The sequence below is a fragment of the Musa acuminata genome, chromosome BXJ3-4 (genome assembly GCF_036884655.1).
Source record: "Musa acuminata AAA Group cultivar baxijiao chromosome BXJ3-4, Cavendish_Baxijiao_AAA, whole genome shotgun sequence".
In the NCBI taxonomy this organism is placed as follows: domain Eukaryota; kingdom Viridiplantae; phylum Streptophyta; class Magnoliopsida; order Zingiberales; family Musaceae; genus Musa; species Musa acuminata.
The window spans coordinates 41,725,869-41,749,630 of record NC_088352.1 but is presented as its reverse complement, the minus strand read 5'-3'; the positions used below and the strand labels follow the sequence as shown (position 1 = coordinate 41,749,630).

The 23,762-nt window shown below is 35.6% G+C and overlaps 3 protein-coding genes across 7 annotated transcripts; 2 read left to right on the top strand and 1 right to left on the bottom strand.

Moving 5' to 3' along the window:
- The first annotated feature begins 121 nt into the window (after nt 1-121).
- LOC135585004 (5-formyltetrahydrofolate cyclo-ligase, mitochondrial-like) lies at nt 122-7,022 on the top strand. Of its 3 annotated transcripts, none has more exons than XM_065146700.1 (7): nt 122-418; nt 2,263-2,399; nt 3,438-3,588; nt 4,825-4,866; nt 4,941-4,986; nt 6,220-6,290; nt 6,583-7,022. In XM_065146700.1, exons 1-7 carry the CDS (start codon nt 166-168, stop codon nt 6,714-6,716), a joined length of 834 nt encoding a protein of 277 aa, XP_065002772.1. In that variant the 5' UTR covers nt 122-165; the 3' UTR covers nt 6,717-7,022. The 3 variants fall into 3 exon arrangements, with proteins under 3 accessions (XP_065002772.1, XP_065002770.1, XP_065002771.1); XM_065146698.1 differs by having other exon boundaries at nt 123-418; nt 2,263-2,403; nt 3,424-3,588; XM_065146699.1 differs by having other exon boundaries at nt 124-418; nt 2,263-2,397; nt 3,424-3,588.
- A 1,654-nt stretch (nt 7,023-8,676) lies between these two features.
- LOC135585000 (uncharacterized) lies at nt 8,677-11,304 on the top strand. Of its 3 annotated transcripts, none has more exons than XM_065145600.1 (3): nt 8,678-9,236; nt 9,638-9,712; nt 10,162-10,472. In XM_065145600.1, the coding sequence occupies exons 1-2, from the start codon at nt 8,721-8,723 to the stop codon at nt 9,659-9,661; spliced, it is 540 nt and encodes a 179-aa protein (XP_065001672.1). In that variant the 5' UTR covers nt 8,678-8,720; the 3' UTR covers nt 9,662-9,712; nt 10,162-10,472. The 3 variants fall into 3 exon arrangements, with proteins under 3 accessions (XP_065001673.1, XP_065001672.1, XP_009398407.2); XM_009400132.2 differs by lacking the exon at nt 10,162-10,472 and adding an exon at nt 11,072-11,304 and having other exon boundaries at nt 8,679-9,236; XM_065145601.1 differs by lacking the exons at nt 9,638-9,712; nt 10,162-10,472 and adding an exon at nt 9,349-9,617 and having other exon boundaries at nt 8,677-9,236.
- A 453-nt stretch (nt 11,305-11,757) lies between these two features.
- LOC135634847 (uncharacterized) lies at nt 11,758-19,322 on the bottom strand. Its single transcript, XM_065145509.1, has 4 exons — nt 18,831-19,322; nt 16,243-16,356; nt 15,655-15,933; nt 11,758-12,337 (listed from the first exon to the last, which is right to left on the bottom strand). Exons 1-4 carry the CDS (start codon nt 19,281-19,283, stop codon nt 12,092-12,094), a joined length of 1,092 nt encoding a protein of 363 aa, XP_065001581.1. The 5' UTR covers nt 19,284-19,322; the 3' UTR covers nt 11,758-12,091.
- Nucleotides 19,323-23,762: the final 4,440 nt, after the last annotated feature.

Here is a 23,762-nt window from a genome sequence, read left to right as displayed (position 1 = left end):
AGTAAGTAACACATGAATTGCTTTCCAACAAGATGAAGTGGGCTGATTGAGCCGGCTTGGACTGGGCCGAACGTTTCAAATGTCGGACCCCGTTAAGCCTTCTGCGAATGACCCGATGCGCGCACCATCGACGCCCCTGCGCTCACGTGGCGGAAGGGAAGTCTGATGAGCGGACATCGCGGCGGCGTACTGTGTAAGGCGGCATATTTCTTGATGACCCACTGCCACCACCACCACCCCACTCACCGTGCCTTCCTCCCCTCCATCGCCGTCCCCGTCCGCTGCGCCGCCGGCTCGGCCACTCCCCCCTCCGCAGTCGTCATGTCCGACACTGCCGCGTTGCAGCAGAAGCGCGCCCTCCGGTCCCGGATCCGGAAAGCGCTCAAGGAATTCTCACCCGCTCAGCGAGCCCTAGAAGGTCACCTTTTTTGTCTCCTCCTGCTCTGAGCTTATAATTTATTAGCATTTCTCCTTTCCTGCCATCAGGATCTTGAAATCATCTTTAGATCTTCATGCAATGATGTTTGCTTCCGGTGGTTGTTGGTTTGTTGCCTATGTTTTGGTGGTTTGCATCACGACCGCTAATTGTTTGTATTTTTGCTTCTATAAAAGGCATTTACACTAATCTAACTGTCCCATTGCCTGTGTTTTTGTTACCAAATTATCCATTGTTTTTCTATACATGACACATATAATGATTAGTTCTAAAATCGTGGCCAGTGGTATTAAATACTTTGAACTTGTAGTACAGTTTTGTGTTTTTATGTAATTGGTACCGATGTTGTATTGGACTATAGTCAGCTCTAACATGATTACAATTCAAATTTCAAACCCAAGAACTCAAAGGATTCAGTTGCACATCAGAATAGAATGAGTGTATGATGATGTTGAATCGTATAGCTACTAGATCTGTGGCATATATTGAAAATTTGTATTTGATAGTTGTTTTCAGCCAATTTACACATTAGTTATGATGACACGAGTCTTGCTATGGTGGATTTTAAGTACCATTTAGTCTTATTCATGGTTTATATCATGTACACAAAAGAACCATCAGGTTGGTATAGCTTGTATTAAGATAAAATACCATATAGTTTATGCTTGTATTTAGTTCCAATTGCATCAAAATTCGTACACTACAAGCTGTGGTGTATGGGTTGAGAATGTAGTTATTATCAATTTGGTCCTCAGGCCATTGGTCAAATGGTGGGTCAATCTATTGGACTACAAGTTTAATAAAAAAATATATAAATTAATATTTACATTTGTATAACATATAAATGATATATTTTTCCACCTTTATCATTTATTGCTGTAATATATAATTAAATAGTGCTTATTTTTTGTTCTCTCTCTCTCTCTCTTTTCCTGCCTTATTATTATAATTTTTATTTTCTCCCCCTCCTTCCTCCCTTTTATCCTTTACTCCTCTCTCCCTTCTACTTTCCGCCTCCAGTTTCTTCTTCTTCTTTTTTTTTTTCATTTCTCAGCCAACAAATGCTCCCCCTCCCTCTTCCTCCTCGTCTTCCTTTGTCTTTCCTCTTCTCATCGCTTCTTCCTTTTCTTTTTTGTAGGAAGAAACCTTGCATATCAACCAGCCCAATTCATCTGGTTCAACTAAAAAATCACCTAGGTTAAGCAGTGTATCCCAGTTCTATGACTTCATGCAATTAAAAGACCGTGAACAAAGTCACAAACTGATTTCTGGTTCTTGGTTTTTCCGGTTGCACCAGAGTTTCCTGTTTGGTCCTTACTACTATAGTTGAGAATCCATATTTTATCCAATATTTTAATAGAGAACATCTCAACCTTTTTGCATGAAGAAAGTCAGCTTTAATCTTTTCTGTTTTTTATTTGTTTTGGATCATATATATTGTGCTATGATTCAGATGCTTATGTGACACATGCTTACATCAACTAGCGCATCATATACCAGGTTTGAATTTCATTTCTGGGAAATAATACCAGAAAGTGATGAGTTTTCATCATTTGTTTACAAAAGCCATGATCTAGACTTCTCTCTTCTCTACGGACTTCTTCATCTTTTGTTTCAGCAAGTGATCAGTTTCTACTAGTGATTTGCCCTTTTGTCCACTGTGGAATCTTATTTAGTGGTGTCCTAATCTTTTTGTCAGCTACCTCTCTGGAAGTTATATAACTCATTACATGCTTAATGTTAGATTCTGCAAATCCAAATTCTCCTTTCACATATTTTCCTTTCAGAATTTTCCTCCTGTTTATTTCTTGGATTTTCTGGTTCAGATGTGGAAATTCAAAATTTTGTGCTCAATTCATCTTGGTTCAAATCTTGCAAAGGATTATGTGCTTATATAAGTTGCAAGTCACTACGGGAAGTTGATACATCAAGAATCATAGCAGACGTACTGAAGAACTCAGGTGCTGGTATATTGCTTGATCACCTTTTCTGTCATTTAATATTAATAACGTATTATTTTAATTTTTGGTTTCTTTATTCTTGATGTTTATTCAGTTAACAACAACTTACTAGTTTTTAACTTTGACTAGATGAATAAATCCTGGCAGTTTAAAATGATCATTTCTATTATGAAATTCCTTGCAATTTTTTGCAGCAATGTGATCACTTGCTAAGGTTGCTCTATGTCATGATCTTATGTTCTTGGTTCTAGCATCTAGTGCTTATGCAGAAAAAAATTACTAATTATGTGGTCCATATTCAAGTGCGATTTGTGAAACTTTTTTTTTTGTGTATTTTAGATATTGGAACCTAAGTTGCCAAAAGCAGAATTGGGTGCTGGTCCAAGTGTGATAAATTGGCATGATTTAGAATATACTGGTAGGAAAAACCCCAAAAGCATCAATATTGATATATATTAAGCATCAGTCAAATTATTTTTAAGCGATCTTTTACAAATATTATTGTTATATTTGCAAAAGATATATATGTAAAATGTCTAGAATGAATTTCTGATGTTTTTAGCTGTTTCCCTGAGCTGAGTTCTCTTCTCCCTGCCAACCACTACTATTGTTAATCATGATTACTAAAATTTCGAAAACAAAAAGGGGATTGAATGCTATGTGACTGTAACAGCCAAATGACAATTTTCTTAAACTAAGCCTGTTCTACATGCTGCTTGGAGTGCCATCCATGATGATTACTTCAATCTCTACACTCATATAAAGAGTGTTAATGCTAGTTTCTCATAAGTTACCACAATGATATTGGTCAGAATTTGATGTGTTGATGCATGTTTTGGGAATTGTGACAGTTTATTTTATGTGGTAAAGGAATCATATCACATAAAATCATATTTTGAAGATGGTAAAATATTGTCAGAAATTGATGCTCAAGTGAATATTGTCATTCTTGATTGGAGAAACTGTTAGTTTTTTTATCATGTAGGGGTGTACACATGTATGCTTACTGTTCATTTTCAAGTCAAGAACATGGCTTGCAGGTAATGAAAAAACTCTATGTTCCAAGGGTGGAGGATAAGAATAGCCATATGAGGATGCTCAGAATCTCAACTATTGAGGACTTAGTAGCAAATTCAATGAATATATTGGAACCATCTCCTGTCGATTCTGATCAGAGTGAACGTGAAGATGGTAAACTTTATAATTTTGTGAACTTGTTCTTCTTTTCTATAGTAAACTTTACACATGTATGCTTACTGTTCTTATTCCTATTCTATGCTACCTTGACAATGATTATCTTTAACGATTGGATTTGAAATGAAATATTACTTTGCACATTATATATTATAAGCTAGATGTTCGTGTTCCATTTTAAGTCTATAGAAGAATTAATGTGTTAACTTGACATAATTTGGAAAGTGCATCACATCAGTATATGGGTTTGCATGCTAAGTATCAGTCCATATTTGTAGTTTAGATACATTGGTTTTTCCTTTCTAATTACTTATCTAGTGGAATGTCATGACTGTCAGTTTGACATTTGCCAATTTTTCTCTATGCTACTGCCTTTTGAAGATCATCCATGCCTAATAATTTTCAGTGTATGCAGAAAGCCTGATAGGGGTTTTCTTAGTGTGAAAAATTCAATTATCATCCATCTTGGCTTTTGAACAAGATAATGCTACAGAAAGTAGCACCATTACTGACTTCCCTTTGATAAATTTGCATATATGGACTGTTTTTTGTCCTGTGAATGGTTTAGACTGGAAAGAGTTCGATTGCTGCCTTGATGGTATGTACTGAGCCTTAACATGCGATGACATGACAAATTGATATGTTGCAAGTTATCAGCCAATGCTTGTCCCTGATCTTCTGATGGTGCATGTCACAATTTCAGGCTGTGTGTGCAGATACCTTGTCTTGCACTGGCATGCTATGATGCGTGCTTTATATATGTATTTAGGTTTACATAACAGATCGATATCTCATTTGCTTACTGCAATTGTTCCAAAAGTAATGTTCTATGTTCTCCAACCTGTTTTTTGATCTGCTTGAAGAATAACTCTGATATATTGGCCGAGTTCTCTACAATGATATTGGCCGACTTTTTTTGCTCTTAAATAATTGTCACACACGTTACATCTTTGTGATTATGAGTAACATTGGGATTTACCTTAAACTTGAATCTCATCACCCTTTATGTCCATTAAGGATTGACTCCAACCAACAAGAACATGCTTAAAGAAGAAATGTAGTCACTTTTTTTTTGTTGCTTTTATAAGTACTCATAATTTAGTACAGGGAAATTAGAAACTAAGTGTGTTCAATTGATGTTTAATTGTGTTTTCAAATTTAAATGATGTGCAATACACAAATTTCAGATTTACTATAAGTATCTGACTACATGTCTTTGACTTCCCTTTTCAGTTCTGCTGGCAAGTCAACCAGTTGACCTATTACTTTTACCTGGTAAATCTGTTTAATTCATGTTCTGTAACTGCAATATGTCTTTGAATTTTTGTCTCCTTTCGTATGATTTGCAGGACTTGCATTTGATAGGCATGGAAGACGTCTAGGTCGTGGTGGAGGGTAAGGCTTAAATGTTTGATTTCTTCATTACAATGTACTTATTCAATTCAATATCAATTAACTCTCAACATGAGCAAAACCAGTAACTTAACTTACTTTACATGCTTGGCCGAATGTTTTAGTTATTTTTTTCTATTTCAAGCGCAGCATGCTGGGGAAACTCGGCTCTTAAAATTAGTGTGTATGCAAGAGATTAGAGGTGCTGGAAAGTTTGAGAGATCAAAATTTCAAAATGGAATGTTGTGGACAATTCTGTAAAATCATTCTTTTATTTTTGATGTCTAAAAATCTTGTCTTTATGGAACTACAAATTAAGTGATACTAATTAGGTACACGGATTCAAGCCCCATTGACACAGGGTATACCAGCCAGCTGTCAACAAAATGGTTCATGCCATGTCATATTGGCTAGCATAAAAACTGTGCCCATAGGAACAAAGAAAACCCTAAAATTTATCTTAAAAAAAAATTAAATAAACATACACTCATGCTCTGCATTGGAGATAAGTGGAGACATGCCATGGAGCTCGAAGGATGCCACATGGTCCCTCCTTTGGCACAACCTAGATGAGGAAGAAGCCCTGTGCTCCAAATGATGCCTGTGGTTCTGCATGCCTACTTATAAGTGAATAAGACCGGTTTTGGTCCTATTCTTAGTCTCTATATCATGTCTTGCACATTTGTTTTTGGCCAGTTTTGGAAGTTGGTAGGAGTTTGTGCTTCATACACTTGTTAGAGCAGTATGTCAGTGAAATGTTTTGTCTCGCATAAATTTTACAATGCCTTCATGCAGTAACTAGTTAGCAATACTAAATAGTAGACATCATTTTTGTTTATTAGAAGGATGATACCTCTCGATCAAAATTCTGCTTTGTTATTGCTTGCTTCAGTGAAATTGCACTTGCCAACCTACAATTTTGTGATTGTTTCTAATAATCAAATTTTTATTGAAAGACCTATAGTTCAGGTTCAGGATCCTGTTATAATCTAAGATTAAATTCAACCATATTCTCAAACAACCCCCTTTTTCTATTACCTTCTGTGAACTTTAGTCTCCGTCCTGCCATATCTTTTTTCATGTTAGATAATTCACAACCCTCAACGCAAAATCCGTATCTCAAATCATAACAATGTACAAAACCCCATATCTGCAAGAACATATAAACTGCAGATATCTTTTTATATATTGTTATTCTCATTTTGACTTATCTGAATTCTGTTCTGTGCGTACAAGCTACTATGATGTCTTCCTGCGGAAATATGAGGAGCTTGCCAATCAGCAAAACTGGAAACAGCCACTGCGAGGTACATCACTTTCTGTATATTCTTCCTTTTGTACTAATGTGTAATTCAATTCCCGATGAGATTCACAAGTTGTCTGACAGTTTGGTAAAGTGCTTACTCATAAAACATTTACATATTACAGCTTATCGGTGCCATGCTTAATACCGGTTGATTGGCAGTGGATGTTTAGTTACATGGAACTGTAACATAACATACTGAAAATATATTTTGTAGTTATTGCATGTTATGGGATCTCAAATACCCATTAAGGCCAGTATTCTAATTTTTTGGATCTATATTTGGCTCCTTGCAGTCGCACTTGCATACACGGTGCAAATTGTGGAGGATGAGTTGATACCAATGACCGAAACAGATGTTCCAGTCGATGCTCTTGTTTCATCAAACGGTGTGTTTCCGATCAGCCCTGCTGCTTTGGAGAGGATGTAGCATGATTGCTCAAGTCTGCTCATTCTATTTTGCTTCCGTAGTGTTCGTAAGTTGAACCTTTTGCTTTCTGAACCAGTTGACTTTGTGGCATGAGCTTGTTAAAAACGATCTTCTGCTTTATGCCAAACATAATAAACATCACTCTTCTGATAGAATAATTTTCTTAGAACAACTCGTTCACAACTGATAAGGAGTGATTCATCTTTATGCGCTAGTGTTTATTTCATCGAGCATTCCTTCCTTATCTGATGTCTCGTGTTGTATTGTACCTTATTCATTGCACGGAATCGAATGCTTTTCTTTAAAGCTATTATTTCCTTGTGCTGTAGTCTGCGAGAGCCAAGTACTTGTAATCATCACAAAATCCAAAGGCATTGCAGTCTGTGGGTCAGTCACTCAGCTCGTGATCTGGCACCATTTGGTCATCAACTTCATGTCGCACTCTTCAATCATGCCTTCTCCTTTGCACTGCACGAGTTTGTCCATTAGTTGTTGCATTAAGTTTCATTCGTACTCTATTATTAATGCATCTTTATGGCCTTGTCACTGAGAAAGCCATGTTCTTGAATTGACCTGTCTGTCGGATGCCATGGCCGTAGGGATGATAAAGAACATGTCAGACAAAATTAATCGAATCAGATTGATGGAATTGAAACCAATTGAAAAATAATCAAAGAAATAAGAATTTATCATGAGTTTTTTTTGTAAATTATTAATGCTAATTTTTGAACAGGGATAGGAATTAAAATATACATTGCTAAGGCATTATAAATTATAAAATTATTAATTATTATTTATTATAAAATGAATATAAATCGTGTACATAGCACTAATAATCTAATGAATCATAAATACAAATAAGAAACTTTTTGGAATATACCTAAAAAAGATTAAGATGAATTGTGGAAAAGGTTAAGTGCATAATAATGTAATGAATAACCAAGGACAAATAAGAAAACTTTTTTTCTGAAGATAATACTCATGGAATTTAAGATTAATGCTAATATAATAATTCTTTTCGTTATTACGTATGTGCTAAAAATAAAGGACTAAAATTAATTATCGGATAGGTTTTTTTAAAAATAAATATTATGATATATATAATTTTGTGAGAACAAATACGGAAGTCTCATATTTTGATGGGGAGAAGTATTTCTCAAACTCACTTTTAAATAATAAAATATAATAATAATAATAAATTTGATGATATTAACAACTTTTAATAGTAATAAAAAGGGCGTTTCATCTCACCATTAAATGTTGGTGTTTGATCCAAATAATTTGACAATGTTGTGTGTGCATGAGTACGACAATTGCTATTTGCATCATGTTCTTGTCTTTTCTTCTCTATGTTTGATTCTCCGTCTTGTCTTGTTTCTCCTCACACTCATTTATTTTTTTATGTCATAGTTATAAGACTCGAATTTGTGTTATAAAAAGATTAAAATATTTCGATATTAAAATTTTTAAGGAGAATAAGTCTTCGTAATTACAAGGTTGAATGAGAAAAAAATTATATTGAAAAAGTACTAAACAAAATAAATTTTATTATTAAAATAAAAATGTCGAGATGTATGCGTAAAATTATAAAATAAATATTTTTTATAGAAAACAAAATGATAAAAATAAGTTAGAGATGATATATCCATATGCTGAGAAAAATGATGTAATTAGAATATGTCAGGAGAGATAGAGACTTCTGTATACACTATAAAAAATATTTAATTGCTTTGTACAGAACTCGATGATGACATAAAAAATCCATGAATAATTGATTCCAAAATAGATAAAACATCATTTACATATTATATATATTTCATATAAGATATATTTTATTTTATTTTTTGCAAATATTATTTAACAATACGGTTCGGTCAAGTAGGTTCGCTGACCCAACGCCAAGGCTTCCGGTTCGGTGTCGGACCGATCTGATGACCACCACTTATATCTCATCTTCCATCGCTCCACGGCAAGCGGTGTCGCTACCTCACCAACAAACTCGCCATGTTCTCCTTTCCCAACGCGCCCTCCTTCTTCCTCCTCCTCCTCCTCCTCCCTCTCCTCTTTCTGCTCTCCCCCGCTTCCGGCGCAGGGTCCCCTGCCTCGTTGTCGAACGGCACTACCGTTTACGACCTCCTCTCGGAGTACGGCCTGCCGCCAGGCATCCTCCCGGACACCGTAAAGTCCTTCTCCCTCGCCTCCGGCGGCCGGTTCGTCACCAAACTCTACGGCGCCTGTTACGTCGACTTCGAGTACGTGGTGTACTACGAGCCCCGCGTGTCGGGCGTCGTCAAATACGGCGCCATCGAGGAGGTCCAGGGCGTCCAGATCCGCCGCTACCTCGTCTGGTTCAACGTCGACACCATCAGGCTCGACCCCTCCTCCTCCGACTTCATCTACTTCGAAGGCAGTTGGATCTCCCTCAAGCTCCGGATCGACCAGTTCCAGACCGTGCACTCTTGCAGGGGCAGCCTCTCGCTGCTCGGCCGCGCCAAGGAGGTCGCCCGTTCCATGTTCGAGGTAATGCACTTTTGCGTTGTTGTGTATGTCTGCGCGTAATTGCTTTAGAACTTAACTCCTATTTTTCTCTTTGTCCCTCAATTTTGAACATAATTTTTGTTGTTTCTGGCAGTCATTGTTCTTGGATTGAAAGAAGAAAAAAAATCATTTTGGGGGCACTAATTCAATGCTTGCTTACATTTACATAACTAATTTTTAGAAGAAAGTTGGCCATCCTTACGGTATGGGAGTAAAAATATTGTATGTTTTACTGAGATACTTAACATAAGTTGACCTTTTCTCCTTGCAGCAAAAAAAAATAAAAACTATGATTCCTTTTTTCATGAAAGTGTATCTGAGCCTACACAATGCTGGGTGAGCTGTTATTAAAGTGATTTAACAATGCTTATTGTCGATTTCAGAGCATTTTCGCACCTCAACTTTGATGGAGTAATGTGAGAGAAAAACCAGTATGCTAATGAATGGAAAGCCTGAAGGTATTGTACTCTTTTCAAGATTATCTTCACTGTTATGACATTTCGGTTGGTTGAGATTACCTACATTCTCCAAAAGTGTTCGTGATTAATTCTAATCTAAACGTTGACCAGCTTCGTTTTCTGTTTTTTGACATATATAGCCTTTTCATTGATAGAATACCCCTGTATTCTCTCAGCATGATGCTATTTTATCAGCATATTGTCTGGATCACACCATCTAAGCTTATAGAATAACACCTCACACGTGTAATTTATATGTGGTAGAAAAAAAAACATGTATTTATATGCTGCTTTTCATGGAAAGCTTTGGAGCTAATTTAAGTTAAGTGGCATGTTTTCCTGGATTCCTTTCAACTCTCACTCCATGGTCTCAAGGATGGTTGCCCAACCATGAAAAACTCCTTCCTCACTGCCTTCTCAAGTTTCATATTCTTGTCTTTCATGTGCAGATCTACGGAGTTGGTTGATCCTGTTCTTTAACTTTGGAATCTTCACTCGTCTAAATATATGCTATTCCTTCTAACAATATCTGCCAAAGCATTCTCATCTGCAGTTTGTCTCCTCTTTGCTATGTAATTTCAGATTGCAGACTCGTATCTATCCACACTATATAAGTTTAAATGATGACCATATCACTTGTAACTCATTCTTGTCGAGTGAAATTGGTTTGTGCAAGATGCATTTGAATTGTTTCATTCTGTAAATCATGTTCTCTGTGACTCGAGAGTTCTTTTTTCTTTCTAGTATTTGAGATTTCTTACTGCTGCTTCAGCTATCAGCCTGATCTGCTTGTCCTTCTTTCACTCGGCATGTTTTTTATTATGGGTAGTAAATTATGATGTTATCAGTGAGAGCAAAGCTTTTGTTTTTGTATAGTTCCTTAAGAAAATGATGAAAATACTATTCCTAATTGTATGCCTGCATATTGTTGGGTCGTCTAACAACTGGGGAACAAGTTTTAAATCAAATTCCCCAGTTATTGATTAGACATAAGATTTCCTTCAAAGCAAGAAAAGAGAGAAGGTAGCTGATGAACTAACGGTTATCCTGGGCTAAGGTTGTTCCTTTGGCAACGGTGATATCAAAATAGGTTATGCACCATACCATGAGATCACTTATGAGGTAACGCTGCTCTTAGTTCTTGATATAAATTCCAGATCGATTTTTTTTTGCATTTATTTCTTTGTTTGTTTTCAGGTTCTCAAGAAACTTTTAGATAACCTGAAAGGTTTCTCTAATTTGGCTAGTTTGTGTGTTATGGGCTTAGACAAGTGGAGATACATATTTAGTTTATGGGTTGGGATGTGCTAGCTTGGTTGCAATTAACCTGATTTGGTTTGTGTATTTTCTATTGTGCAGCTCTAAGAACTCGTGAGAGAAGTAAGCATGCTGGCCATGATATATGGATAAAGCTAGAGACTAGTTGAGATGGTCTGTGTCTATTGGAGTCTCTCTATAAGTTCTTCTCTCAAGAAATTGGTGTGTGTGGCTAATGAGTAGTCTGTTGTTCCATAATCAAAACCTTCTAAGAAGAACCGATGTAACTATGAATTTGATTATTCGAATGGTTATATTTTAGTTGTTTATTGTTATTTACTAACAGCCTTTCTACCCGTAAATGATCAGTCAAAGGCAGTAATTTCTCAGCTTTGTATTATCTAACTAATGTGGCATAATTTGATAAGAGACATGACACTTGGAAGAATCATGAAAAGGCTATTGTGCTACTTAAGACCAACATTTAAATGATGGAAATGATTTTTCTGCTTATAAAGGTAAGATTGTATATATTAAGCCTTTCCCTTTTTTTTCATCCTTATAATAAAAATTTTGAATAACTTCAAATATTATTAATTTTGACAATAAAAATTAGAAATATTTAAATCCTTTAAATAGTTCGATCTTCTTCAATTTTCAATTCTTCGGGTTCCATCGATCAATCCAATACCTTTTTAAAACCATGGTTATGTCAGATGTGGGCAGCTTAAGGTAGCAATAATGCACGTCCAGTGATGCTGCATCAAGACTTCATTCCAATCATGCGATTCAGCAAAAGACCTTACAGCTTTTGGGATTCACAGTCCAACAGTTCACAACCAATGCTTACAAGGAGGAGTTTCCAACCCTGATTAAGCCCACTTACTGGATCAGGAACACCAACAGATGCTATCGGCTCGGTTCACTCCACAGTAAGACCAAGAATGGATGCTACTTGTAATCTGAACATAGAAGGGGCCATCAAACCCTACTGCAGATGATACCACTACGAATGTGCAGCAAACCACATCCGCTTGATAGGGAAACGAAGCCCTAAGCACGACGAGTGTGAGTGCTGCACCACATCATTGTAGCTGATAAACCGTGCACACTGCATGTGTTTCATGAGGAGCTGGTCAGACAAGGATCCATGAAGACAGAGGAAGCACCTCCAGATGCTGCTGGTGATGGCGAAGAAGCAATAAAATGGTTGACAGGCAATGCCACAGGAGTGAGGTTCGGCGTCTGGCTCTGATGTCCTACAGGAGCAAAGCGTGATGGACTAACCATGGCACCACCTGCCGATGAATTCGGAGTAGTTGGCCCATAGCCAGTGGCTGTCATGCTAGCTCTAATATTTTGAAGACCCTGCAAAGCATTAGATTCCATAACTGTTAGAAATGCTGCAGCTTAATTAACGATCAAACAATGTTAAAGGTGTAACTCATAAAACAATGATCAATGATCGATAATATAAAAAGGCCAATTGTTCTGAGAAAGCCCTAAGTTTCAGGCCAATTCCATAATGTGGAGAATGCTCATGAATACCTTGCTTTTGACTTGGTATACATTTCAAAGAATAGCACGTCCAGACAAGAACATTATCCGTAAGTACTAATTTTATACTTCTTAGACACACAGGTTTGGGAGTATTGTACACAAGAACATAACATCAGATCACATAAAAGGCAGAGTTTTCCAAGCATAAAGTGTGTGAAGACAAAAACATCGTCTTAAGACACGAAGATGGAAACTCCATTGCCTTGAGTATTTATTGTTTGTCCTCCATGTAAACACCTTGCTTTTGACTTTATATACATTTCAAAGAATAGCATGTCAACTCATAAACATTATATGAATGTACTGAATTCACTTTTTTGACATATAGGTTTAGAAAAATTGTACAGCAGATTATAACATTATATAACATGAGACAAAAAGGTAGTGTTTTCCAAACATAAAGGGTGTGAAGACAAAAACAGCAATTTAAGACACGAAGAAGGAACTCTGATAACTTGGATCTTTTTTTAGTCTCTTTTTACCAGCTTCAGCAGAAAAGCAACATCTAGATATTGTGTTATCCGTACGGCGAAAATTATTAAAGGCAGAAATTATTAAGGGCAGAAACTTAAAAGCTTGTTGTGTGTTTATGTAGACTACCAGACACTTTGTCTGATACTTCTGTATTAGGTGAATACAACCTTTTGAGATGACCAACTTTTAAATCAAGCTTTTTGACCTTGGGGGTGTTTACGCAATATATCCATTATAAATTTAGTCAACATCAATTGCAACACAATTCTATTCTGCTTTTCTCCACCAGTGATTTAAAAAGCGCTAGGCGCCAAGGTCCAAAAACGCCTGAGGCGCTAGGCGCTCGCCCAGGCGCTCGCCCGAGCGAAGCGAGGCGCTAAAATATAAAAAATATAAAATATAATTAATAAATATAATTATTTAAAATTTTAAATAAAAATATAAAAATATATAATATAATTAATAAATATAATCACATTAACAGTATAAATCTGCTGACGGAGAAACGAGGAAGCAGCGGCGAGCGACGGCAGCAGCGGCGGCAGCGGTGAGCGGCGGCAGCGGCGACAGCGGCAGCGGGAAAGGGAAAGGGAGCGGAAGGCGCGAGCAGCGGGAGGGCTCGCGGGAGGCGAGAGGGCTCGCGGGAGGCGAGAGGGCTCGCGGGAGGCGCGAGCAGCGGGAGGGCTCGAGGGAGGCGTGAGCAGCGGGAAGGCTCGCGGGAGGGCTCGCAGGAGACGCGAGCAGCGAGAGGGCTCGCAGGAGGCGCGAGCAGCGAGAGGGCTCGCGGGAGGCACGAGCAGCGGGAAGGCTCGCGGGAGGCGCGAGCAGCGACAGCGGCGAGCAGCGGCAGCGGGAGCAGCGACAGCGAGCGACGAGATCGCGATCGGGATCGGCAGCGGCAGCAGGTTAGGGTTGGGGTTATATCGGTTTAGTTGGTTCGATTGAACCAACTAACAACCGAACCAGACCTAAAATTCTGGTTCGGTTTACCCAGGCGCTCGCCCGAAGCGCCCAGCGCCTGGGCTCGGGCGAGCGCCTAGGCGGCGCCTGATTGAAGCGCGCCGCCTGGGACATTAGCGAGGCGCTCGGGCCTCGCCTCGCCTCGCCCGAGCGCCTAGGCGAGCGCCCGAGCGCCTTTTGCAATCACTGTTCTCCACACAATGACTTTCATCCTTAGTAGGAGGATTGTCACACTAACCGAGAGGGGCCAACAAGTGTTGAGCAACCATGAAGTCAGCAGGCCATGTGTCGAATTGCCAGGTCAACATTGTGTTTATGTTGGCCATTAGAAAGTGCATGCCCATAGAAATGGCATAGTAAATACTTTCAGCACTCCCTCTGTCCCTCATGTCATGCAGTGACGAATCACAGATACCTATTGTGAAATGTAACAACTAAAAATTGTCACTGCATGACATGAGGGAGTGCTGAAAGTATTTACTATGCCATTTCTATGTAAAAATTCAAGATAGCTTCAAATTATTGAAACTAAACTGGGTTATTCATTATCCTACAGAAAGAACCAAACTATATATATATATATATATATATATCACCTTCCATAGTTCAATTTTAAATGTAACACTATATACTTTGTGTAACATGGTTTGCCATAAAACAGATCAGCTGGCTTCAATCTATGCAGTTATCATGATTCATCAAACTTTAGACAACTATCAGTCATTCTAAAACCGAATGGGTGTAATCACCCTAGACTCATTTCCAATCACACCTGATATGAGATTAAACACCCAAAAAGCGGATCCTTTGTTCTCCTCGCTCAACCCCCACATCTTTGCCAAGAGAAGAGTCCAGTTGTAAGCATCATGACTGACCCATGTCAGCAGTAGAAGTCCAGTCACAAACACCAAAATCTACTTATGCTCAACTATAAAAGATCAATCACAATTACCAAAATTGACCTGATTTTAATCACAAGAAAGTCCCTCCTTCAATGATACATGGATGCAGGTCAAGTTAGAACTCATACAATCTACGATACCCAGCACCTTGCCATAAGGTAAGGTTCCCCAATAAACACATGTCAAAAGTGGATTCTAATCCCCTACCCTCCTCTCATCACTTTTCTGTGAATTAATAAAGTGAACTATGAACACCTGAGCTAAATCAAGAATGGTATAGATCACTAAGACCATCGAAACATGTTCATCCTCTCAATAAAGTACCACGTGAAAAGCTAGAAAATCCAAGCAGGAATGCATGGAAATGCATTGTACTAACGGTGACAGTGTGATCAAGTCAATTCTGTTAGTTTAAAACCATTAGCCAACATTTAATGAAGGATCATAGAGAACCAATAAAATATGCCAGAAATATTAAACAAAAAATTCAGCAACAGCATGCTAACTTACTTTTTAAAATGATTTGTTTTGCCATAACAGACTTTTCAGAAAATCACAAGATGTATGAGATAAGTCCCAAATTATACGGTAATCATCAAATAAGTGAAAGATTAACTTTCATTAAAAATGCAACCGGCTAATATAACATCAGTTCAGATAACTAAAAGTACAATTTAAGCATAGCAAATTAAGACTTAGGGAAAGTTCTTAACAGGAATAAAAATATTTTCTATCGTAAGGAGCATAAAATAAAATTGATTAGACTTTTGTTTTAACAAAACCACTTACTGTGTTATGCTGGAAAGAGCCAAATGTTGTCCTTGTTAAAGATGCTGCAGATGGAGATGTACTATGGGTGTGATGCAACTGCCGTACATGACTGTTGTTCTTAGCTGCAGCATCTGATTCCCCACCTGAATCACTACCAAAATTAACCTCTACAGTAAGCTTGGGGACCTGCTTCACAGAACCCATTTCCAGTGTCATCTCTGCTTTTTGGGGAATAGAAGGATGTAAAACAGGTGACTGCATGCTCCGCCTTTTTATTTCTTCTTCGGCATTTAAGATCTGTTGGACAATGGAATCTACAGATTTCAGAAAGAAAAACACTTTGTTGCCTCTCCTATACTGAAACTTAAGAAAAATTTTCAAGAATTAATTGATGTATCATCATTTCTCTAGTTTTGTTATCAGTACAATCATTTCAACAAACTAGTGCATAAACATACAAATCAGAAAACATTGCCATGCTTGAATCCAACTTATATTGTTAGTTGATATTTTGAGATTTTCTTAACAATCCCATAAAACCGAGCTATAGCATTGGAAATAACCATACTAAATGAAATGGATAAACGTATTGAAAATGAAGCTTACCTGCTTCAACATTTGGACGAGATTGTGTTTCTTCTCATTCAAGACATGCAACTTCTTCTCCAAGTCTCGTTTTCTTTCCTCCTTGTCACTAACAACATCAGATTTGTTTCTCACCTAGGAGGCAGTGCCAAATTAATAAAACAAAGCAGTATATGAGCTAAAGACAGTGGACTCTAAAGTCTGGCATTCATACAATTCTCATAGATACAAGAATGATGGACATAACAGTTAGGTCAATGAAGTCCCGAGTGTCATAAAAATAGACATCAACTGAGTAAAAATTATCTAAGACTGTTAAGAAGATTGAAATGTTATTCCAAGAAGCCATAGAAAAATTCAAATATGGAAGAAGAATTGATTGAAGTCTGACACAATCAAGGGCATTATTCAAAGTACAAGCTGCAGGTTACTAATTGTGTTCTTTGATTCTATTTAAGTATCTTAGAGTTTATGCACGTCCATCACAGGATGAAATACATGATAAGCACAGGCAGGTAAAATTTGGGAGAATAATTGATGAAAACATAAAAAAACCAAGAACCGTATTTAAAGTGAAAACCACAAATTACTTTGTGTGATCTTTGGATCCATTTAAACATTATAGACTTTTATGCACATCAGTGGAAGAAACTGCACGTGATAAATACAAATTCTAATATACCTTCTTCCCTAAAGCTATGACATTCCTGCCAGAAAGGTCGAATTATCAGAACTGAATGGTGGTAGAATAAATAGAATTTTATGATGTCTACCCATACTAAAACCTCACAATTGGCACATTGTTAATCTAACAGCCATTGCTAGGTGTTCCTAAGTCACCCATGAAACTAATACCATTATAATGACCTAAGTACTAACTCGGAGCTGCTAGAAAAAGGAAGCAATAGTATTCATTGGTTACCTTACTTGCCCAAGACTTTTCGAAAAGCAAATCCATTGTCAAGCTGAAAAGAAACTATAGAAGCAATTCCATTGCTAGCTTATCCATCTGAAAACATGTCAATAGTACCTTCTCTCAATGACTAATAATCTAATCTATCACTCCAAAAATGACAACACATAAGCCACCTCCATCACCACCTAAATCATACTAAAATTGAACTTAAATAAGTTCAATATCAGAATGTCCATATTTGCTGCCATATCAATCTCTTCATAGAAAGTAAATATGGCTACCAAATTCGGTTTAGTCACGAGCCACAAAATGACCAATCCATGCTCTAGATATATGATCCAAAACCACATAGTTCTCTCCTCCTACAAAAGGTAAGGTTGCTAGCAATACAATTTTGAGGGTCAACAAACCATCATTATCTTGCAGGCAGATAGACTTTGACCCAAACATCAAGCTATATAACTACCCCAAGCAATTAAATTATACTATTCCCCCAAAAATATCCAAATAGCAATTAAACTTCATTTCCTCACAATACCCCCTTGAGAAAAGTTATATAACTACCCTCTCTGAACTTTACTCAGAATCACCCCATTGGGGACCAGCTTCAACAGAGTTTATAGTTCAATTCCACCCTGATCATATTTGTAAAAACCGTAAGCTTCCAAAATATGAGAAGCAAGCCTAGCTCCAGAAAACCAAACAAGTTAGATTGTTAAGGAATCAGTTAGTCTGGACCAAACAAAATCAGAAATTAAAGCCTTATCGTTGTTATTGTTGTGAAACAAAGCCTGGACTAAACTATATAAGAGATGTCAATTGGAGCAAAAGATGCTTTATCTTGTATATTCTTGTGAAAGGAATCTTAACAAGTTTTTGTTCAGTTCCTTCTCTAATACCCTGAGCTCGAAGAAGGAAGTCCTCAATAATCTATGAAATGTTAAATAGCTTTGAATTGCAGCAATTTTTCCCAGACACCAATTTGATCTCTGTATATCTTCTCTTATTTACAGATAAACACAATTTCTTTCATCTGATATGTGGTTCCTTTCATTTTCCAATTATTTTGATATTTACCATTGCTTAGCCTCTTCTCAATAAATTTCTAAGAAACATACCACTATAATCACAACATAATTATTCAGGGAACATGAATCCATCGTAACTTAATAATGGCACGGCTGACACAGCACCTAGGAAGAAAGAAAATAGATTATCAATAATAATATTTATCCAAGTTGCCTGGTGAATTTATATCTAAGATCTTGTATACTGATTTTAAGATGAAGGCCATTCAATCGATATAACCGAAGCCTTCTACCAAGGATGAATCCCTCCCTCCTTTGAAACTATGCACCAAGCTTCATTATGCTGAGGTGAATCCACTATAAAAGTTAAAAACTTCGAGCAAATTAATCAGCACATCATGAGCCTCAGAATTTGATGACTGAATAACCTAGCCCTCATACTGATGTCAAGCATCTCCCATTCATGTAGTTTTTGCTCCACTCTCTGCTGTGATTGCCCTAATCTACTAGTCCATCATCTCTTTACAGCAGAAGATTATTGGGTAAATGAAAGAAATGGAAAATTGATTAACTAGCAAACATGGACTCGGTAGCATCAGCAACATAATCCACAAGGTTTCATGGAACACAGAAATAAAAGAATCAACTACAAGCGCACCTCTTACCTCAAACTTTCCATCGACTATGCCGGCTTCACCAATTTTCGAATCACGAACCTCCTCCTCCTCCCGCGTGGAAGGCGCACCGGCCGGAGCATCTGAAGCGGAAGCACCGACCTCGGACTCTCGAAACGCCTCATGATCCCTCGTCTCTTCCTTGCACTTCGGCTGGGAATTCGAGGGTTCGGGATCGAGAACAGAAGAATACTCCCGTACAGAGAGGCCAATCTTGGCTCCATCGTCGTCTCCCTTGACTTCCTCCTTCGATTTCCCCTCAACCTTGACATCTAGGGTTGTGGCGGCAACGGGGGCGGCAGAGAGGCGAGAAAGGGCCTCGGACCGCTTGCGGATGAGGATCTTAAACTGGCAGAGGGAGATGGCAGGCGGCGGCAACGGCCACCTCCGCGGGACGTCGGGGACCCGGTGGAGGTTGCCGCGGTAGAGAGAGATCGCCACCATCGTCTCTCTTCGTTTCCTCTCCGCTGTTTACCGAATGAGTAATAACAAAAGGCAAAACTATATAAAGCGAAGGACGAAAAAAAGAATCGAGAATAACAATATATATATATTTTATATATATATATATATATATATATATATATATATATATATATATTATTATATTCTTCTTATTCAAATGAACTAATGATAACAATGATTAATAGTAATTAATTATAGTTTATTGATGGAATATACATATATATATATAATTAAATTAGAATATTTATTCATCTAAATTTTAATACTTTATATATATCCCTGTAAATATTTTGATTTCACATATACATTCCATTAGATGTTTAAATCTTTCATAGATGTTATGATTTTGTGAAAAGCATGATTATTATTTCAATTTTAAAAAATTAAATTTTTTTATAACTGAATTATCAATTTTTTACTTTCCCCGTATTCTAAAAAATTAGAATGAGAATCGACTGTTTAAATAAATCAATAAATCATCAATTACTAAGTGGATCTGTTAAAACAGTGTTTTATGTATGAAAATATATCAGATAAAATTTTATATTTCAATCTTTGATAAATGGATCTAATATATCATTACCAAATTAATACTTTAAATTAAAAGATATATCAAATTAGGATTTAAACACTTAGTCCTTTGGCAAGCGAGTCTATTGCACCACAATCATATTAATGTTGTAAATATAAAAATATATCAAGTTAAATTTTGATCCTTCAACTTTTGATAAGTGTGTCTAATATACCATAATCACACATATAATTAAGATGTAAAAAATATATCATTTGGCAAGTGGTAAAAGTTGAAAAATATTACTTTTGTCAATTATTTGATTCTTTATTTTTTAATAGTTAAAAATATTTATACTGGTTTGAGTTTTGATGTTATTATACTAACGTCATCCACAAAGACTAATCAAAACAATGTATTTGTAAACTTTTAATTCCAAAAGATGTATTTGTTAAAACTTAAATGTATAGAGGCAAATAAGAAAATAATTAACTTCAAAAAGAACATCAGTTTATGTTTATATTAATATTTGAAAAGTATTTATATTAATTTAAGTTTCGATGTTATTATATGGACACGATCTAAGAGACTAATTAATATGATATATTTACTTGTTTTTTTATCTAAAAGAAATAAGATGAATTAAAAAAACTTATTTTTGTGAACTTCTGGTACAATTTATCCATTTTCAAAAATTCTCACAAATTATTCTTTTTTTCTAAATGATCATTTTGCTCTTGACCCATCGAGCTTGCCTCAACATATAATCGCATTACCTTCTCTCCCCTCTACCTCGTAAGATCTATCATTACCTCTTGTAACCCTTGTGAGAATCATCGCCTTTGTCGTTGTGCAATGAATAACAATGAAAATAATCTTACCGAACCCTTTCTTACACGCAAGGGATAAGTGTAGACAACGAGAATCGCTACCTCCATAAACTCTTGTTAGACCCTCCTATATACATGAGAGCCACAAACAAGGATGGTGAGGGTCGCTACCATCACGTTCTCTCTTTTCTCATGTGAGGGTAAGGTGGCTTCGATATATAGTAATTGGACTATAATTAATTTAAATTCTCACCAATATTAATTGTCGAATTTATTATACATTTTGAGGTTTCATGAAACAACTTGAGAATTTATTTAATGATTTTAGAAAAAAAATTAAAATTATTTTGCTGTATTTCAAAATAACGAATGATAAATTGTAATTTTTTTCCAATCAACCTTAAATTCAGTATAAAAAATTCCTATACTATTTGTGTTTATTTATTATAAAATACAATAATAAAAATGAATGAGACATTAACCAATTATAATATTTTTAATAGATTTGAAATGTTCCTGGTTACTAAACCAATGCTTTAAGGCTCCATTAAAAGACACTATAATTGAGTTATATACAAATGCCCACAACCTAAATTAACAACTTTCTTGTAGGTCTCAAAGTCTTGAGATTTTATAAAATGATTTATATAAAGTTTGGGTGGTTTTGGATAAAAACTAAAGAGGTCTTGACATATTCTAAAATAAATGGTAACAAAATTTCACTTTTTATCACTTAACCTTAAATATGGGTGGCAACATTACCCAATTATAATTTTTTCTTACTAAACCAAAATATTACAACTAAACCTTGTGTAGTTCAAATTCTCATAATCTTGGTTATTAACTCTACTATAACTTCTAAGATTTGAAAAAGGAATTTATAAGAGAGTTTGAGCTGTCTTAATGAAAATTAGGAAGTTTTTAATATATTTTAAAATATTTTAATTTTCCCATTAAGACTTCAATTCATAGATACATATTTTGAAAGACTTTGTAATATTTGTATTCATTTATTATGGAAGAGTGCCAATAAATACTAACAATATACAGTGTTTTTTAATAGATTTTTTACTGAATTGAAACACTATAATTCCATTTGGAAATATGATAACCTGTTGTTCCGGTTTAAGATTGAACCGGTTTGATTGGAAACCGGTTGGACCCAATTGCGACTCAACGAAAAAATAACTTTTGTTTTTGTGTTTTGTTTATAAGAGAACAATTTGATCATTTGAAAATGAAAGCGACTTCTTGATTGACTCTAATTTTTTTTGTCGGTACAAATCATAAGGTTTCTTCATGCAACTTAGTAAAGTTGCATTGATTATCTAAAAATGTTTGAATTCTGATTAATATGTATCACTTTGTGTGTGTACATAATAAGACAATATATATTTTTAACCACTATAAATGTATTTTAAAAATATTAGTCAGTGCTAATATATTAAATTGGTTCATATGCTGATGAATTTTCTTTTTCTAGAAAAGGAGTAATTTTTGTATCAGATGTCTCAATCCTTGTTTTCTTGAGAGACAAATTGGGTTCAAAGTCCTTTTCTCAATAATCTGATATGGTGGTGGATGGGGTCAACAACTTAGTTTGGTTCTCTCTTCATTATTTAATTATCTTTCTTTTTATTGTTAGGATCAGTAATTTTTTTTTTTTAAATTTTACAACTGAAAATGATTTGTAGTGTAAGGAATTCAAATGTGAAAAGATTTTTACTTGAAAATAGGAATACATCAAAATTAAGGATTGGTTGCTCTATAAATATCCTGTTTGATATGTGATAATGATGATACTCATGAGATTATTCTAGTAAATCTAGAGTGGCCCAAGCAAGAAAAAAATTCTTCAGGATTTTAGATTTATGTGACTATGCACACAAAGAGATTCTATATTTGGATTTGAGCTAACTTAGAAGGGTTTTTTTTTCCTTGTATTTTCTTATTTTCGTATAAATAAAATATTATTTTCTTCGTAAATATAGAATGCATTTTATCGTGTGTTCTCTAAATTTATTCCCTTGCAATCATAGCCTCCTTCCCCTACAATAACTTTTCTAATGTTAATTTTGGTTTAAATGGAGAGTTGCTTCAACCTTTTTGGTATTGCTCTATCTACTAATTTCGACATTAATCGCCATGGAGCTCATAGTTAAAGATCGTGATCATGAACATTATTATCAATTTAACAAAAGAATCTACTCATCATCTTGAGCAAGTAAAATTTTTTTTGTTCCTTTTTCATTCAATTACCTCTTCTTTCTTGTACATACTCTTTTTTTTCTCTCGCGTCTCACCATAAACCTATTTGATTTTTACATGTTATCAAAAATAAAATTTAAAATCTAAATTTGATACCTAAACCAAATTCAAGATACAATCAATAAGAGAAGCAAGAGAGAACAAGATAGGCTAATGAGAGGTGATTAGAGACATGATCGTTGTCTACTAGCAACATGATTGAATCATAAATTCATCCTTCACTTTTATGAGTACTAAAGCATTAAGATGAATATCATTTTCAAGTCTAGCCTACGATGTTTACGAGATTGTCGATAAAAATTTTAAAGAATATAGTCGAAAAAGAAAATTCTCTCACTGTGATGAGTTATAAAAACTAAAGAAGAGGAATAAAAAAACACTTACCTTCATCAAGCATTTGAACTAAAATAAATTTAAAAAGATAATAGTAGTAGAAATATTGTAGGAGACTTGATCTACAGTAAAGTTTATCGATATAGGTTTACTGTGAAATTTGAAAACCAAACTTAAGCCTAATTAGGTTTGGCTTAGATTAGTTTCATAAAAAAAAAAAAGCTAAAAGAAGATAGATGAACAACGTTGAAAAGAGATTTAGAGGAGATGAATAATGATATATTAATGAGACTTATGATAATTCTTAGAAAACAACCATGTTTTAAGCTTACAAATTTTAAAAGGTATATATGCTTATTTTATACCTAAAACAAAGTTGGTTATTACCACACATGATAAGCAATTCCATGGTAAGGAAATAATTATACTATCTAAATAACTAAAACAAAACACCTCCATGGTTGAGTTATTTACAAGAAAATTTTGAATTTTTTTAATGTGACATAAAATGAAATT